The sequence below is a fragment of the Parus major genome, chromosome 15, assembly GCF_001522545.3.
Source record: "Parus major isolate Abel chromosome 15, Parus_major1.1, whole genome shotgun sequence".
NCBI lineage: Eukaryota > Metazoa > Chordata > Aves > Passeriformes > Paridae > Parus > Parus major.
The window spans coordinates 2,470,494-2,489,482 of NC_031784.1; the positions used below are offsets into that span (position 1 = coordinate 2,470,494).

General features: G+C 45.9%; 1 protein-coding gene across 9 annotated transcripts in view; it reads left to right on the forward strand.

The window, feature by feature from the left end:
• PITPNM2 (phosphatidylinositol transfer protein membrane associated 2) overlaps nt 1-18,989 on the forward strand; it is a 123,614-nt gene that overhangs the window by 90,392 nt on the left and 14,233 nt on the right. For 6 of the 9 annotated variants that reach the window (XM_015643801.3, XM_015643803.3, XM_015643806.3 and 3 more), the window contains 10 exons: nt 1,133-1,237; nt 2,097-2,167; nt 4,767-5,011; nt 5,470-5,659; nt 6,614-6,733; nt 7,052-7,263; nt 11,141-11,316; nt 11,667-11,837; nt 13,774-13,923; nt 18,434-18,598. In XM_015643801.3, the coding sequence (XP_015499287.1) occupies nt 1,133-1,237; nt 2,097-2,167; nt 4,767-5,011; nt 5,470-5,659; nt 6,614-6,733; nt 7,052-7,263; nt 11,141-11,316; nt 11,667-11,837; nt 13,774-13,923; nt 18,434-18,598 (1,605 nt within the window). The remainder of the gene's footprint in view (nt 1-1,132; nt 1,238-2,096; nt 2,168-4,766; nt 5,012-5,469; nt 5,660-6,613; nt 6,734-7,051; nt 7,264-11,140; nt 11,317-11,666; nt 11,838-13,773; nt 13,924-18,433; nt 18,599-18,989) is intronic. The other 3 variants (XM_015643804.3, XM_015643807.3, XM_015643808.3) reach the window with 2 other exon arrangements.

Sequence of the window (18,989 nt, forward strand, 5' to 3'; positions counted from 1 at the left end):
GGAAATGGCATGCTGGTGCAAAATTTCCAGGTTTCTCTCTTTTTATGGTCAAAGTTGAAATAGAAACTCCTAAAAATACTTGAGCTTTGCTTGAGTCTTCACTTTGTGCCCTTCATACAATATTTTTTTAAGCTATTGCTCAGATTTGCTGAAAAGATTAATATATTTCAGAATCTTTTTTGGTCCTCATTGTGGGATTCTTCCAGCTAATTATTTTCTTAGTGAACTGTACAGCAATAAGAAAGGGGAAATCCTGGTCTGGGACTCTGAAGATTACAGCTTTTTGATCTTCAAGACATTTGTAATTACTGCTGTTACTACATTTATAAATCTTTATTAAATTTACAAGCCCAGAATTTTCAGGAAAGACATACTAAGCACAGAGGTATAAATAAATTAGAAAGCACTTAACCATCGTAGTAGCAAAAGATACATCCTCAATGGGAAAAAAAAAGAATGAGAAAGGAGAGCTCCCCTTTGCATGTCTCCTTTTAATTACACTTCTAAGAACATCACATTTTTTGGGACCTTTATTCTTTATTGACTATAGTTGAACTGAGCCTGGGGATTTGGAAGATACTGAGGTAGGAAGGAAAAAGCAGATCCATGCTTTGTGTCTCCTGTCTTGAGGAAATCAGCCTGGGGAGTTCACACTCCCTTCATTGCTGCTGCCTTTTTCGGTGTTTGATCCTATGAGCAACAGTGATCCTTGTTCCTTCTTCCCCCAGAGAAATGCCACAGCTCTCAAACAGGATCCCAGTGGGAATCCTTGCTTTGTCCTCTCCTGTGCTGGAACATTCTGCCTGCTTTAACCCCATCAGAGAGAGTGGCAAGGCAAAGGCCAACCATGGTACCTTAGATGGTAGCATTAAAAATCCAGATCACTTTTTTCCATATTTTAAGAGTTTGTTTGTTTAACTCATGCAACTAAAACATTTTGTTTACTTTTCGGAAGGTGTTTTGGTTTCTATATAACAAAAGCTGGTAAAGTATATGGTTTATTTTGACTTAAGCTATCCAAATGTGTATAGATTGCACAGAGTTGTGGGTTTTATTTAAAATTCTGGGTTTTGCTCTTTTCTGTATACATATTTTTGTGTTTGTGACTCTCAAAAAATCTGTTTTTTTAAAGAGGACTTGTCTGACAATGAGGAAATGTTCCCGAAAGAAATAACCAAATGGAGTTCCAACGATCTGATGGATAAAATTGAAACCCCTGAATGCGATGATGTCCAGGGTAATTCTTTTCCAAGTACAAACTGCATGTGCTATTTTACAGTATTTCCAGGCAATTGTCACAGCCTCATTGTGAACAAGGTAAAACTTGTTATCCCCATCTGACAAAGGGAGAAGCTGATACAGAGTATGAAAGTGACTGCCCAGTGCTGCTGGAAAAGATTTGCTCCGTGGGAGCTGGAATAGCTTTTGATTCTCTTTTATTTTCCACATTGGTTTGGCTCCTTTGTGTGACAGCCAGGATTCTCTCATATAATGATGAAATATCTCAGCTCTGTCTCAAATGACTTGAATTTCTCCTGGCTCTTCTTTCCTTTTGCTCCATCCTTTGTTCCTGACTGTATCTGCCTCAGTTTTATTTTCTGCTCATCATTATGAAATGGTGAAAGGAAGCCGTAGCTCCTCAGCCAGAGCGATTCACGGTGGAAGGTGACACTCAGGCTTTTTCTACAAAGTCAGGCTGTGTAGGCACAGATGTAGGAATACATCAGATCTCTACTCCCCAGCATAGTTCAAGGAATTCCTTTTATTTTCCCACAAACCAATCATTTCTGACAGTCGTGCAGGGATTTCCCATTGTTGCCATCCTTAATAAAGCAGCGGTACCAGATCATTGTAATGAGAGAAGAGCTCACTAATGTCCTCAACTCTTACCCAAGTTATGAGAACTTGCTGGAAGATAAATGACCCAGCATTGCCCAGGCTTCTCAGGTGGAAGGAGGCAGGAAGGAGGGAGAGGATGATTTGATGAAATAATGAAGGAGATGTGAGGCATTGGAACAAGCAGTGCCTTTGTGGAAGAATGTCTTTGCCAAAGAGCATCTGGCAGCGCTGACTTTTTTACACCTCTGTGCTTCCAGGTGACTTGTACCAGGAGACATCAGCAGAGTACCACGTTGGCTCCAGCGTGGAGAGGCTCAGCATCATTGAGGTGAGTGCTTTGGCTCCTTCTAATGAGATCCTTTGTTGCTGGAATGTCTCTGTGTGGGATAAATGGGTCTCTTTGCTGTGAGCAGTGTCTTGTCTCCATGTGCTGCTCAGCCCCAGTAACATCTCTGTGTGTCCTTCTGTAATTCAAATTTAAAGGAGTTTTCACCCATCTTTTGAACATCATATAGAAAATGCTGTGTAGTTTGCTAGCAGCATCAGGTGTCCAGCTGGAAAAAACTGGTAATCCTGTGGGGATCAGAGCAGCTCGAGGCTGGGTAGAGCTATCCTGCAATGCCAGATGAGCAAGTGTGGGAGTGGGAGAACACATTCCTGCAGCACCAGAGTGCAAAGGACAGCACTCAGCTGCAGCCCACAGCATGGAGCTGTTCAGGGTCTTGTTTGGAAACCAGTTATAGTGTCAGTACTCTGGGAAAAATAATAAATAAGTAACAGCACACTGACCCAGCCCAGCTTTCTGTCTCACTCTTCCTGGTGAGACAGCCTGGGCTGGCTGTTCTCATCCTGCCCTTCAGCAGCTGCCTGTCTGTGCTGCAGACGTGCTGCAGCTGCTTTGCAGAGTGTCTACGTTGTGTCTGAGTGGTCCATCAAAGATCATGAGTTTTGGAATTACTGTTTGTGCCAGGCTCTAAGTTTGTAGTGGTTTGGCTTTTCCATAATAGACTGAGAGCTCAAGGGCCATGAGGAGAGTGGGTGTCTGGGAGCAAAACAGCTCTGGCCACCTCAAAATAAGCAAGTCACAGCCCTAAGATTTCTCTTGGAGCTCAAGATGGTGTGGGAAACTTGTCTTCCTTGGAGGGCTGTGCAAACTCAACCCCCTCCTGTTTTCTGCCTTCATTTTAGAAAAAGAACAGACTTCAAAGCAAGATGAAAAAGACAGTTATTTGTAGTTGTTCACAAGCTGTCTGCTAAAATAGTATGAAATTCCTGTGCCACCAATTGCAGTGATTTTCAGGTTAAAAACTTCCCTCTCCTGAAGGTGGTTCTGGATTTAGGTCTTTTAAGAGGCTGCAGATCTTACAAGGAAGTTCTAAGTAGTTACCGCCACCCTTAAACTAATCAGCAGTTCCCCACTTCTTTCAGAGCAGAGGGTAATGAACTGAAAGGTGCCTCCAAATCACTGCTGATAAACTTCTGCATGACCTGAGCTTGGTGACTCATGTTGTTCTCCAAATGAACACTTAAAACACTTGTCTGGAAGCAGAAGAGGTGCTGAGATGCTTTGAGGGCTCCTCCTGTGCCTCCACCTAGGGAAAGGTTCACAGTGCAGGTGCTAAAACTGGAGTCAGAGAAGGTTTAGAGAGCAGGCATGAGTACAGTGGAATGGTGCTAAATAATTCAAGGTCATTCTTATGCAGGAGGTCTGGAAAAATCGTTATTACAGACTTGGATGAGAATTTTAGTACTTCTGGTGGGCTGTGTAGTAAGACAAGCTTTAACATTATCTGGCAAAAATGTGATCTGGTTGTTAGGCTGCTAATGTGTCCCTGGGCATGCTTTCCTCCCACCAGCAGGTCTGTCAGGGACTCAGTCACTGCTCAGAGGACAACAGGTGACTGAAGATGCTGGAATTGGAACAATTTGCCAAATGAAAAACACTGCTGCCCCCCACCCTTTCCTTCCCCCCTCTCACTGGCAGCAGGGCATTGCTCGGGATGTTCTCAGATGTTGTCTCTGCTAGCACAGGAGTAAGGTACAGAAGGGTTTGCACAGATCTCACAGGTGTGGGATGGAAGATTTAAGTCCATGTGGGAGCTGTAAACACAGAAAGACCTGGTAGCAAATAGATATTGAAAATAGTTACTGCTCTGTTGTGTTACAATTTGTGCATGTGGATGCTCTTGTACCTGCCTGGGGCATCAGGACTGGGTTTACAGCCCTCCTGATAAGGATACAGTTCCCTCCTTCCCCCAGATTACAGCCTGTCTGTTTAGGCAAAGAATTGGTTCAACACAATAAGCAAATCACCTGGACAGCCAAATTAAAATCCCTCACTGTGTTCATGCAGCAATCTCCCAGCCACATGCTGACCATTCCTTGAGTTATGGGGTCCTGAACCTTTTTCTTTTCAGTTCCTCTCTTGCAACAGTTTAAGCAAATCTGAAGTCTTATTTATAACTTTTGTGTTAGGCAAACATGCAGTGACTGATCTTCCCACAACTTCTCAGTAACTTGCCACTTGTGACCCGTTTTGATCTCATTTCTTAATTTTGCTGAATGTGTTTCACTGCCAACTGCTGCAGCTGAGCTCAGCACCCCACAAAAAGCAACACCCGTCTCTTATTTCTGTATTTTTCCACCTTAATATACACAAGGATGTCTTTACTGCTGCCATGTTTTACCTGGATACAATTTTATGCAGGTTTTTTTTTTATTTGTTTGACTTTTAGCATTCCTTCTGCTCCTGTCAAGTCAGACTGAGGCTGTGTGTGCATTTGTGCATGCACAGTAAGAGACCTGGAAAGAGTACTCAGGTTCTCAGCATTGTATTGTGTATTTAATGCCTTTGCCATAAATTAACCACAAGTCACACCCCTTTGAAAAAATTATTGTTTCTGTGTGCTCTGTTCCATCCCCACTAGGATGAATCAGTGCAGCCATTAATGCAGCCAAGTAAAATCCATGTCCTCCTCTTGGTCCTCCACGGAGGGAACATCCTGGACTCAGGAAGTGGTGACCAGAGCTCCAAGCAAGGGGATGTCAACACCATCACGACTGTGTTTGACACGGTGATGAGGGTGCATTACCCAGCTGCTCTGGGACACATTGCCATCAAACTTGTCCCTTGCCCAGCCATCTGCTCTGAAGCATTTTCCCTGGTGTCCAGGTAAGTTGATGTTGTTTTATCGTGGAGTGGAGGTTTTTGGGGGGTTTGTTTTGTTTTGTTTGTTTCCCTGAGATGTTATGCATGTAGCATTGAGAGCTCTGACCATGCTTTGGGAATGCATTTATTAATGTACCAGCCAGACATTCAATCTTGATTTCATACTTAGCTCCAGTGAATACGGTAATCATGCAGCACAAGTTCTGAGATTGATTTATTCTAATTAATCCAATAAATACTAGGGATTTAATTCCTTGTCTGGGGGTTGTTCTGTCACTGTAAGTATGTTGTCCTTGAAGATTTATGTTTGATGGGAGGGAAAGATGTATTAAGCTCTCACCCATTCACAGAGGAATAAATGGCCTTCCTGACTTGAGGCTTTTTTTTATGAACCACAACACTTGACTGTACTGCCTGCAAGTTGTTTTCCCCATATTCCCACTGTCTCTTTCCCTCTCCAGCCTCAGCCCATACAGTTATGACGAGGGTTGCCTGTCCAACAGCCAGGATCACATTCCCCTCGCTGCGCTCCCCCTGCTCGCCACGTCCTCCCCACAGTACCAAGAAGCCGTGGCCACTGTCATTGTCAGAGCCAACCAGGCCTACAGTGAATTCATCAAATCCCAGGAGGGCACCTCCTTCAACGGCCAGGTGAGCCAGGGGCTGCTCAGGCCACAGCCACGGGAAGAACGAGTGAAGCAATTTCCTTGTGAAATTCTCTTTGCCTTAAATCTCTCAGGAGGGATGGAAACATGACAGTGTTGGGCTGCAGTAAGGATGTGTTGTGCTTTCCATTTCTTTCTTTCTGAGAGGGAGATTATTGCTTGTGCTCTGTCCTGAACCTTTGGGATTTGAAGCAAAGTCTGAGCTTGTGTTCAGAAATGAAGCTCCAAAGCTGTGAAGTTAATCAGGTTTCAGCATGACACACCTTGCCCGAGCAGGAAAGCTGCCTTTGTTACTAAACATGATCTTGTCCCCGTTGCAAACCAAGGCTGTTTAAGCATTCCTGGCTTTAAAGGACCTTCAGCAGCTCATGCCGGAGCTGTCACACCCATGGGTTTATTTTTTGAGGGCCTCACACCTCTGAGCAAAGTGACTCCTGGGCCCCACAAGGGCAGAGACATTGGAGGAGCTGTCACACTGCACTTGCTGTCATGTGGTTTATCCACCCTGAGCTTCTTCCCAGCAATCCCTCTCCTGCCCAGGGATCCTGGTGCTTTACTGTGCCTGTCTGCTCATTCCCCTGGAGGCAGGACACTGTTATCCCCTCGGGATACAAATGGGCAGAAGCTTCCCTGAGGCAGCACAGGCAGCTGGCAAGGGGGATCCAGCTTGGTTTCTGGAGTCAGCACCAGGATCAGGGCTCTGTGTGCTGTCCTGTCACTCCAGTTGGCTGGTGGGGACAGCCAGGACACCTGAGCTGTGTGAGAGAATGGGAGTCTGCAGGCAGTGATGGAGGCACTGGGCATCCTGTTACTCCAGCTTGTCCAGCTGTAATCCAGCTCTCTGTCCAACTGCTAGTTCTGAACTGAAGTCAAGGGGGTTTTTTTAATTTCCTTTTTGTTCATCCTCCCTGTCTTTCTCTGCATCTGTTTCCTGTCTCAGGTCTGTTTGGTAGGGGATTGTGTTGGAGGGATCCTGGCATTTGATGCCTTATGCTACAGCAATCAGACTGTGTCCGAGAGCCAGAACAGCAGTCGGCGAGGGAGCGTTGTGAGTGTCCAGGTAATGCTGGCTCCCACTTCCCCCACACACCCTGTTTGTAGTAGGGATCTCCTGAAACAACAAAGACTCTGATCCTCATCAATGGCAGACATGTCTTAAGGTGCATATGGGTGTCAGTTTTGGGTGTGTTTGCTCTAAACAGGGATGTTTCACCCTCTGGTGTGAAGCATCACCCACACTTTAGGGAGTGATTGGGCCTGAAATTCTGTATCAGCCTCTACTGGATCTTGGGGTAAATGGGGAAAGGAGGATAGGAGGGAGGTGTTACAATGTGGGTGTATTCTTAATTCAGCTAAATCCATACATTTGAAATCCCAGGATACCGACCTTCTGTCTCCTGGAATAACGGTGAACAACAGCCACTGTTCCAGTGGCTCTAATCTGGAAGCCAGCAGACACCTCAGCAGGAGCAACATTGATATTCCTCGTAGCAATGGAGAAGATCCAAAGAAGCAGCTGCCACGAAAAAGGAGTGATTCATCCACCTATGAGCTGGACACAATAAAGCAGCATCAAGCCTTTCTTTCAAGGTAAGATTTAAGATTTGGAAGGAACAGATCTAGCAGTGTCCTGGAACTAAGGATGGTGTAGCTGTGGAACCTGAGTGTTGCTTTGTCAGCCTGTAATAAGCAAGGTGGAGGAAAACAATTTAGATTAGAGGGTTATCAATTTCAGTGTGTTGTATATGCAAAAAAAAAATAAAAATTAACAGCTTTCTTGCTGAGTGGCACTGGGAGAATCCAGCTTCTCTACTGCATCAGTGTTGCAGTGGCAGGAAGCCCTTTGAGCTGTTGTGTGACAGTCAAGGCAGTCAGGAACTGCTGGTCTGCTCTGCTCCAAGTGTGGGATGGAGGTCAGAAAGCAAATGGAGAAATTGTCTGAGGGAACTGAGCAAAGCAGAACTGGGAACCCAGCGTTGTATTAATTTTAAAGCATCTCTGAAACCTGATTTTGAGTTATTCTGTCCCCTTCTGGGGCTGCTTCCTTGCACCAAGGACATGTTCCAAATCTGTTACTCACTGTTGAAACCCCCAATATCACATTTTTAAGCTTTTTCATATGGGCATTCAGAAATGTGTCTGTTAACATAACCCAAGGAATTTTCACAGCAGTCTGTCCATGGCCACTGGTCATTTAGGGATTATTTCTGTAAACCCAGAGGATTTTTCTGACTGAATCTTCTTATTCAGCTTCTGGAACTGGACAGCCCAGACCTTTTTCTCATGCAGGCCTGGAGGAACTGTAATAAATATGCTCTTAATCCCTCTTCTCTCATGTCCCAGGAACCAGGGAGCAGTGTTCCCCACAGCAAACCTCACTACCTGCATTGCAGCTGTGTCCAAGGCTGCTCCTTTTGCTCTGTGCTGAGCTGAAGGCTTTTCCTGCATTTCTCCCCCTCCATCACTACTTGGAGTCATTGTTTTAGCACAGGGATTTGTGTTGTCTTGCCATGTCAGGGCTCTTTTGTAAATGATTTATGGGAGAGGGAAGGTATCGAAGTGAATGTTGTTGGTGGACAGAGATAGGATATTCAGAAAGACAGTTGCATTTACAAAATCCACAATCAGGTTCTTGGCTATTTCCAGCAGGTTAATAAAAAGCAATCAGGCTCTTGTTCCTGCCTCTTCAAAACAGTCTCCTGTATTACAGGGAAAATATGAGTTGTGCAAAAATGTGCTGATTCTCCTCCTTGTTACTGACCTCAGGGGCACAGACTCAGTTAAGGAAATCAGGCTGGCATCTTGATGCATTTTTACACCTATTTTAGAATAAGTGCTGGGCCTGATGTGGATAATGGATTGCTCATTTTGTTGTTCCAAATAGCTTTTTGCTGGTCCTTCCTGTTCCATCTCTGAAGGGCTCTGCCTGCACCCAACATGCAGCACTTGTGAATCCCTGGCAAGAGCTGTCAGGATTCAGTGGGGTGACAGATCAGTGCATCTGTACTTCTTAAGAGTTTTATGTGTTTAGGCCTTGGGCTACAAGTTAATCTCTTCCCAGAACTCAAGACCAGGATTCCCTCAGGAAAGAAGGGGCAAGTTGAAGCTGAAGCAAGAGCTCTCTAAGTGTCTCTCACTCATCTCTGGTGCAGGGAGGCTAGGGAGCAGGGATTCACCTCATCCCTGGTGCAGGGGGATTCACTTGTCCCCTCCTGCATGTCAGCAGGACGTTGCTCCCACGCCCAGCCCTGGACTTTGTCCTCCCAGCCAGCACCAGCAGAATGCCCTGTTGGCCTCTGCCATCAAGGAATGATTTTTCCATGCAAAAACCAAGCCTGGTGTGACGTGGCTTCGAGCAGGAGGTTGGCAGAACAGAGCCAAGTTTGCCTCCAGGGCTCGGCAGACGGGCAGCCTGCCACACAGGGACCTTTCTGTCCGTGCCCACTGCAGATTTCAGCCTGTGCCAAAGACACTCATTTTTATTCATGTATCAGACCTACCCACTTCTCTGGGATAATGCCCAGCAAGCCAGAGCAGCATCTGGAGATTACAATCACACATTTATTTTTAAATTCAGTCCTTCTGCACAACTACATTATTTCTGGCTGTGCCGTACTTGCATTATTGTAAATGAGTTGATTTGCTTCTGAAATCCATAAGCTCTTGTTTAATTAATGCACAGAGTACATCTGCTGCTCTTTAAAGTTAGAACAGGGCACTGTAGGTTGCTTGGAGCATGACAAATCCAGAGTTCCCCTTGGCTCTTGTTTCTTTTGATGGCTGCAAAGACGATACCAAGTTCCTGGCAAAAGGAGTGAAGATGCCCCAATTGTTCCATGCTGTGCCTGCTCTGCTTCTTCCCTTCCCCACGGAGAGATGCTGTGGGAGGCTGTGTGGAACACACCAAACACCCCCTGCACCCATCCTGCCATCGGGATAGCTTTTCCTCTGGTGCCTTTGTTGGAATCCCGTCGATGTCACCCTGCCTTCGGCGAAACTGAGCGTGTTCTAAATGACTTTGTATTCCTCACACACAGCAAACTCTGCGTTGCATCTTGTTAGCTAAAGCAATTGTAGCTCCTTGTTCTCAGAGCTGTTCCAGGGCTGTGCAGCTCAGCACTCTGATCTCAGACAGGCTCGTTTGCATCACAGAAACAGGAACAGGCTCGTTGTAGCTGTCACTGTAACCTCCCGTTCCTCCTGCTTTTGACACCAGTGTTTTGACTCCCCGTGATGTGTGTGTGTCTGGCATAAGTAACTCATCATTCCCTGGCTGGGAAGCGGGAGAGCAGAGCCGTGCGTGTGCGCAGCTCCGGAGGGAACACGACAGCGCAGCGGGAGCAGGCGGAGGCTCAGCATCCTTTGGGAATGGTGTTCAGCACAGGAGCTGTCTCTGCCATGATGCGTTCGTTATTTGCCGTGGCAGGAAAGCAAAGTCTGCGTGAAACCCGCTTTTCTTCCCCAAAATTGGGAGCGTTTGCAGCTGCTCCTGAGCTGTGGCTGTGTCTGAGAGGCCTGGGAGCAGCTGCTCTGGTGCTGAGGATGGGGGGAGCAGCCCTGTTTTGGGGTCTCAGCAGTGGCCTTGATGAGCCAGGGCTGGTGCACATGAGGATGTGGCAAGTACTGGCCACCACCTGGGGTTTTGTTTTGGGGCCACAGAGCCAGCAGGAGACTGTTGGATTTGCATTGTCCCCGACTCCAGGGCAGTAAACTCTTTATCCAACCCAACTCTTATGGTATCCATTTCTCCTACATGATTTATAGAACCTGTTCTGGTGCTTTTTAAAGTGTTTGCAAACACCCTCTTATGGCACTGCTGGTACTGCCTTCAACCCTCTGCTTCTAATTATAATGAGATATCCCACCACAGCTGCCACTGGAATCTGTACAAGGTGGAGAGCAGGAATGGAAAGGAATTTGCAGTTTCATGCTTTTGGGTGGGAATAGAAGCATCTCAGAAATCCTTGTGTGAACCAGGTTATCAGTGTTACACATCTGTCATTTCACTTTCCCAGATCTAGACTGCAAAGAAGCAACTCTCCCTAACGTGAGGGTGGATTCCCAGAGCATTTCTGCTGCTTCTTCTTCAGTGTCCAAGGAAAATATGAATTTAAATCTCTGTGTTAAACCTGTGCATTGCACAACACAGAGGTGGAATTTTGCAAACAGATTTGACACCTGAGAGGGGGAGGAAAAGCTGGACATGTTCTATATAGTAGCAGCAACCACGGTTTTGACTCCTTAAAGAAAAAACATTTTGAGGAGATGGTGTGTGAATGAGCTCACCTGAAGCTTGGATTTGTGCATTTAAATGATGCCAGTGCATTGGGGTCACTGTGGGTTGATTAGCACAATTCCTGCACTGAAAAGATAGAAATTATAACCACTGTCAATCACTAATCCAGGCTTTAATTATGAAAACACAGTGAGACTAAAATTCAGACTTCATTTTCTGTTCTTGTCCCAGTTTACATTCTAGTGTCCTGAGAAATGACCCCACATCCAGGCGATCCAGCAGCTCCACAATGTTGGATGGAGGAAATATTGGGAAATTTGACTTTGAGATCACCGACTTCTTCCTCTTTGGTTCTCCCTTGGGTCTGGTGCTTGCACTGAGGAAAACTGTAATTCCAGCTCTTGACAGTAAGTCCTGGTGCAAACTGCTCCATTGGAGGGTGGTGTAAGCACCTCCTGCTGCACTTGAGGAGTCTGGTTAAACCCAAACATTTCTGTATGATATTTATTGTGCCATAAAGAAGCAGATCTGTGTGCTCCATGCACCACTGATTATACCATTTCCAAAGAGGGAAGGTGCTGGGCAATTCTTGAGTCTGTAAATGTAATGAATTGCTTCAGTTGACTGAACCAGGAGATGATAAATCTTCTGCAATTTTGTAACCTGACAGTTGTCCTTTTCGGAGACAAATATTTACAATATTCTAACAAGTAATATTTTGATACTTGAGGGATTTTTTTTTTCTTTGTCTTTTTAGTCTTTCAGCTCAGACCAGCTTGTCAGCAGGTCTATAACCTGTTCCACCCTGCAGACCCATCTGCTTCACGCCTGGAGCCTCTTTTGGAGAGGAAGTTTTACCTTTTACCCCCCTTCAATATCCCCCGGTACCAGAGATTCCCGCTGGGCGATGGCAACTCTGCTGTTTTGGGTAAGTCCCTCTGGATCCACATTAGCTGTTCAAAGGGTTACAGCCACCTTTTACATGAAGTTATCAACGCAATTGGAAATGGTGAGAAAGAAAACTGGCCCTGTAGTATTAGCCTTGTTCCTGATTTACCAGAAAAAGAATTTTTTTCCAGTGAAATAAGTGCCTTGTGTGCTGTGTGCCCTCTGTTTGTCACACAAGGGCCTCCAGCTGCTGAGGGTCATGAGGTGGTGACCTCTCTGTCAAGGCCTCTGTTTTACACCCAGAGTGGTGCTTGTGATCGACAGTGAATGAAATACAATGGAGTTGGCAGAATTTAGGACTTGGAGGGCCAGAGAAGACTGGAGGAAGCAGAGTCTACAGTGAGATGATGAGATGATTTACTTGTTTGCATCTCATTTGTTTAATATTTGAGTCATGCAGAACTAAATGAAAAAGAAAAGTATATCTAGAGCTGGATAATTCTAGTGATCCTCTGCATCATTTTAAAGGTGAAAATCTAAAGAAGTGGCCTTCTACATGTATCAGTGTCTTCCAGTATTGTAATTGCTCAGTCCAGAGGTCTGATTTGTTAAATGGGCACAAATTAAACCCCATGTTTAATGAAGTGAATAAAATGCTTTCTGCAGGCCCCACTCACTTGTCAAATTTAGCCAAGATCTTGCTGCAACACTTCTTAAAAATGGATCCACCCACAACTGCATTTGTACCCAGGCCAGTTACAACAGCTCAGGGAATCTATAGCAACTTGAAGAGCAATTTGCTTTTTGGGTGTATTCTGGGTATCAGCTGCAAGGGGCTTATTACACAAAAATTACAGCTAAACATCCTACCTTCTTTCTCTTAAATATATTCTAAAGCCTCTGTTCTCACTGAACCCAGAGGTAGAGGTTCCATTGACACTAAACCTGTGTTCTGGTTGTCATTCTGGACAGCAGCAGGAATATTAGAGCCTCCCTGGACCTCTGAGTTGGCTGTGTTTGGAGAGACACTTGCTATGCAGTGAGGTTAAACACCAATTAGCTCTCCTATGAGAAGGGCAGAATGATTGCAAAACCTCCAGGTCTGAGCCTTGTTATTTTAAGAGATACTGCTCTGCCTTGATGAATAAAATGGACAAAAACCAGCTTTGAATTCTCTTTTCCTGTAAGACAAAGTCCCTTCATTTGCTTATCAGAAAATAACAGGCCATTCCTTTCATTAGGGTCCCTGTTGTGATGGACACATTACCCAGAAGGACTAACCATGATTCACCAAGCTGCTCCTGAAGTTAGTGTTCACTGGAGGGCTCTCCACAAAAGTTAATTGCCGCTATAATTAAGCTGTATGTTTTGCTGATCATGTAAAATTCAGGTGCTCAGTTATAATTGGTTTTGTACAAAGCCTTGTGTAACATTGCTTGTGCACATCTCCTCATGCAGGTAGCTTTTTTTTGGGAGTCCACAATTCAGAAAGCCTCTTGGGCTGTTTTTTCCCCCATTTTCCCATCTGTACTAAATGCTGGTCCCTGTTTCATTTCAATGAACTTGCAGAGTAAAATCAAACTCACATCCCTGCTTACTCCTGTGCTTTGCACTGTGTAGGCTGTGAGTCTGATTCTTCCCTTACAGCATATTTTTTTCCACTCATAGTAAAAAAAGAGTTCTCTGGATCTGTTGTGTATTTATGGATTTGGCTTAGAAGGGGGTGAAGGTGCCTCCCTTTTGTTGTTGAAATGCCATCGTTGTGTTCTCCTCTGCTCCCAGTTAATCTCTGATGTTGGTCTGTTTGGAAATCACCCCTGTTTTGTTTCTTTTACTCTATTTGAAGGTTGTCTGTTCATTGAAGACTCATAATTAAGTGCTGGGGTGTAACTGTTTGTATGTTTAACACTTTGTGGCCGCATGTCTGTTGTTCTTTGTCCTTCTGTTATGTTTTTTTTTTCCCCATCTGCTTCTAGTTGAGACAATCCAGAACAATCCCATCCTCCTCATGGAAAGTAGCCCTCTGGGTGCTCTCCAGCACCAGGACAGCTTCATGGAAACAAGTATCCCCGTTCCCGTACTGAATTGGCAAGATGTTTCCAATAAAAGTGCTGGTTGTGCTGAGTGTGTGTAATCTACACTTCCGTATTGTCTGTGGTGTTGGGTTCTTGGGGTCCTTTTTTGGAGATCACACTGTTGCCTCCTGGAGTTGAAATCTTGGTGCTGTGTCTCAGGCCGTGCCACACAAAACAACCTCTGGGGATCACACCTGGCTCTGGGAGAGCCACTGTGGAAAAAGGGCTTGGGGTTGGAAACTGTGTCCCGTTCTGGTGTTGATGCTGGGAAGGAGCTGCTGCCATGCACAGACTGGTTTGCTCCTTGCTGCTGTGGCAGAGACAGTCCCTGGTGGTGCTGCTCGTGTGGCACTCACCAAGGGCAGGATTCACCAAGGGTGTGCTGCAGTGTGCAGCTCCCCAGCAGCCACAAATCACCGTGCCCAGAAGTCCAGTTGATGTCCATGTCACAGCAGTTTTTGTCCCTTTGAGCATTTCACGTTTGGACACTCGTTGTGGCTCTGCTGAACACAGCACTGAGGCTTTCAGACCCCAGGGTGGCTCTGCGTGTTGGTTAATTTAAATTAATTTTTTGTCTCCTGCCTTAAAAGCAAAGTTTGATGCATTTGTTTTGCCTCATTTTCCATCATCAATGCTGCATGGCCTCATTTATTCTGATTGTGGCTGGTGCTACATCTGCAATTTTGATGAGATTTGCCTTTGTTTTGGTTTTTTTCCTTCCCCGCGTGTCTCACTTGCCCATTCTCATTCCTTTCTCAGTGTTTTGCATTGAGAGCTGGGTTCTGCTGCCCTGTTTGTCTTTAACAAGCTGACCCTCACTGTCCCTGAGCAGTTTGGGCTGTTATGTGCTCATACAGGACGGCAACACCGCTGAGTTTTCTGGGTTGTCTCTCCCTCTGTCCCCTGGAGGTGGAGAGGATTTTTGGGAGTGCACTTGCCCTGTTGCCTGTGCTGTGAGGTTCTGTGATAAAGCAGAGGGAAAGGATTTGGTACAATTAATTAATCACTTTGGAGGTCCCTGATGAAATGCCATTTCACTGTGAGCTGACACTGCCTGTGGTCAGGACAGAGCTTGTAGAGCCATCCCTTGCCCATAGCAGGGGATGGAATTAGATGGTGTTTAAGGTGCCTTCCAACCCAAACCCTTACAGCATTCTATGATTCTCTCCTTTTTACATTGTGGGACAAGAGCACAGTGTGTCCAAGCAGTTGTTGATGTGAGTGTAGCAAGAGCTGAATTGTCCACTGGACTGCAGGGGATTTCCAAAATCACCAAAACTCGTGGACAGCAGAAATGTGTTGCTCTTGCTCTTGGGGCAGTGACTGCAGAGTGCCCAGCACTGACCAGTGACTCCAGTGCAAGCAGGGCCTGGCCTGTGCTGAGCAGCTGCTTGGCTTTTTATGGTTTTTAATATTCTTGTTTTTATTGAACTGTACATACTTTTTGATTGCTTTCAGTATTTCCCACTTTGGTGCAATAGCTCAGTCTCCAAATAGCACATATCAAAATCTGCCATTCAGGTACCCCAAGGACTTACCTGAGAGGATGGCTCAGGGATGTTCTCTTACAAGATCATTGATAAATGAGTGCAAAGAGAAAGAGCACAGCACCAAAATGAGTATTAAATATTCATTGGTATTCCAAAACAAAAAATGTGATTTGGCTTCCCATGTCCACTCCCCTGGAAGTGCAATTAAACCTTGGGCCATAGCATGGGCTGTGGCATGATGTGGTTCCAGCAGCAGCAGGGGCTTTGCTGGGAGGGTTCTTGGGGCACTGCTCCAGCCAAGCTCCTCTTCCTCGCCCTGAGTCAGCCCTGAGTCACAGTGCCAAGTGCAGTAAACAAGGGCACCTCTGTCCTTGCTGAGTGACACAGGAGCAGCTAATCTTGATACAGCTCCTGCTGCTGGATCTTCTGGCTTCACTCTGGCCTCCCCTTGGCTGTCAGGACCTGAGCTGTGGCAGGGGATGCTCCTCTGGAGTGCAGGAGGCTTCCCATAGCTCCAGTTAGGAACACCTGGCTGTCTGTGCCAGTGTGGCAGCATCTGTGACATCCCACCCTGGTCACCAAAATCCCCAAAAAAGCCCCTTTGGTGTCAGAGTTGCTGCACAAGAGACATGATGCAGAGAATACACAAATTCAGGAAATATGTTGTTAGGCTTGTGGGTTTTTTCTGCGAGTCAGGTCTCAGGATTTTCTTTGCAAGTTGCTGTCACTGCAGCTTTGGTGTGGAGGAAGCTTTTCTGAGTGGGTTGTAATGCATAAAACAGATTTTTCTCCACATTTCCCACCCTGCCTTTTCCTGGCCTTGATTTTTCTTAGAAACTGCCCTTTCTCAGGGACAGAGGGTGTGTAGCCTGGGGAAAGGGAGAAGCACAAGAGCAACCTGAGTGGGCAGGAGCAGGGGAGCGCTGCTGTCGGGTGGCACCTTGTCCCCTGCAGAGCAGATTCCTGCCACCAACGCAGGCAGTGCTGAACTGAACAGTTCAGTAATGCTGAAACACATCAGGCTTTAGCAGGAGTGGGAATTGTTCCTCTGGTGACACCAGGATGGGGCTGGAAGGGCTGCTGAGGTTGGGTGCTTTTGTTGCAAACTCATTATATTCCAAAATCCCTGGTCAGGCCCAGGAAAACAAGATTGGCTAAAAAAGAGCAAACCTAAAATCTCACTATTTCTTCCTTTATTCACTCTCTGAGTGAATAAAGCTCAAAAAGGAGCTGAAGTTCAGACAGAGCTAAGTGAAGATGGACTAATGGAGTCAAAGCCAATCAAAGTCCCAGCAAAGGGAATGAGACCCTTTACCCTTGAGATCTTTGTGGGGCTCAGTGCAGCTCCTGTTTTCCTCTTGGACTGCCTCTTCTTGCTATGCTGGTGTTTGTGCAGTCAGAAAACAGCACTGGCCTGGTGGGACTGGCCGTGTTGTGGATCCTGCTCACAGCCCTGACAGCCAGCAGCTCGGGGCAAGCTGGAAAGAGGGGGAAAGTGCTGAAAAAGTGATGCTGCTAATGGACTTTCAGGCACAACGTGGGCTGTGTGTGCAGCTCATCATCAGGTCAGGCTCCCGCTAAGGCTCAGATCTCACAGTCCACAAAGCTTTTACACAGAGCAGCTTGTGGCCTGATTTTCCCTGCAGAGAACAGAACTCTCTTACTGACACTTAGCCACACATTTTCTGCTTTATACATTCCCTCTCCCTCAGCTGCAGCAGGATTTGTGTGGGCACAGACGCTGCTGCTGCGAACTGAGGGATTGGAGGGAGAAAATCAGTAGCCCCAAGCAAGAAAAGATTGGTATTAAAATAAACCAGTTGCTAAAACAACGCCCTGTGTCAGCCATGTGCTGGGATTAAATCCAGGGATATGTAAACAGGCTGGAATAGGTGGAGGATGTCAATGTGTAGGAGTAATGCTCACATTCCTTGGGGTATCTCCTGTCTGATACCTGGGAATAAATTCAGGTGCTGCTCCTCAAGTGCAGCAGGGATGGGCAACTTTAAAAACCATTGTGAATTGCTTTGCTTTTGCATGTTACTGCCACACTGGTGCTGCCTGCTGTGAGCACCAGGTGTTGGCATTACAAACCTCTGCCCTGCAGGAGCTTGGGATATCCCACTTAATTCAGCCTCATAGCATCCACACAGGGGTGGATGCTCTTGGTACTGTTACAGAGAGAAAACTGAAATGCAGGGATTTTAGTGTGACTTTCAGCATCCCTCATTTTGCTGCTTCTGAGTATTTGAGGTCCTTTTTCCTCCCATCCATATATAAGATTTGTGTGAGCATGATTTTAAACCCTCCTTTCTGTATTTATGCACTAAAGGGTTTGGCCTAACTTGGTAAAACCTCAGGTTGGGATTTAAAAATCCAGACCTGCATGTTGTACCAAAAAAGCTCAGTTTTCATAGAGCTTGAGTGCTCCCTGATCTGCTGACTCTGATGGGAGATACAAGTGCTCAACACCAGACTCCCTTCAGTAGCCCTTTCTCCAGATTGATGAGTGTTGGCTGTATCCTTCAGCAATAAAATACAAGTCCAAATTTAGTCCCTGCCAGGCATGAAGATGTTTTCTTGCTTTTTGAGTTTTAATAATGCTTCTATCTTGGAGACATTCATTTAAATTTAAATATCTCAAGAAAACAAACATCCCTTTCTAAGGTTATTTTTTTTTGTTGTTTTCCTTACCTTGGTTTATTTTGTCTCGATGTGAATATATAAAATTGTGTATATCCACATCTGTATGTATGACACATGCTTGTTATTGCTGCTTGAATAAGTCTGCGGGGGTTTTTCTTTGGATCTGGTTTTTGAGCTACTTACTTTGCTTCTCTCAATCAAAGACTGCTCCTCCAGCCACATGTCTCTGCCTGCTGTGCTGTTTGCTTTCTTTTCAAACCAGAGCTCCAATGAAATGTGGGGTGTTTCTGTTTCATTCCAATCAGCTCTGAAAGGTTTTTGCACCTACCAGCTTTGTTTGCCTCCTTCCTCCCCACCCCGAGTTCATCTTGCCCAGCCTCTGTCTGTTGGTCTAATATTTTGATTTCCCTGTTTCAACTTTGTAGCAGATGTTGTTCAGTCTCATGGTGCCGTCTTCATGGAAAACGCGTCCCTGTCCACCCCCATTTCAGCCCCTCAGTTCAGGGGCTTCCGGAGAGCCAGTGAGATCAGCATTGCCAGCCAGGTCTCAGGAATGGCAGACAGTTACACTGCTTCCAACATAGCCAACAGTAAGTGCTGCACCCCTCCGAGGCTCTGCTCTCACACCACGCTCCGGGCCGAGCAGCTTCTGTCCGTCCGTCTGTCCGGGGGGTGCTTCCCGTTCATAACCAAAAGCTTGGAATTATTCTCCCTTTGCACACTCAGTGCCGTGGGTTATCACATCCCCTGGAAGAACAGGTGATGGATTTACTGGCCACGCAGGGACCACGGCTGTGTTATGCATGTTGGACCTTGCTGGTGATGAATTGTTCCAACAGAGATAATAATTGTAATAATTGCTGGCTCTGAGCACCGTTTGGCTGTTGTGTGAGGTGAGGGTTAATCCAGAGGGATTTCTGTGCTGCTCTGGTAAGTCATGCAGAACTGGTTGGGATCAGCACTTGATAGCAGATGGGTGGT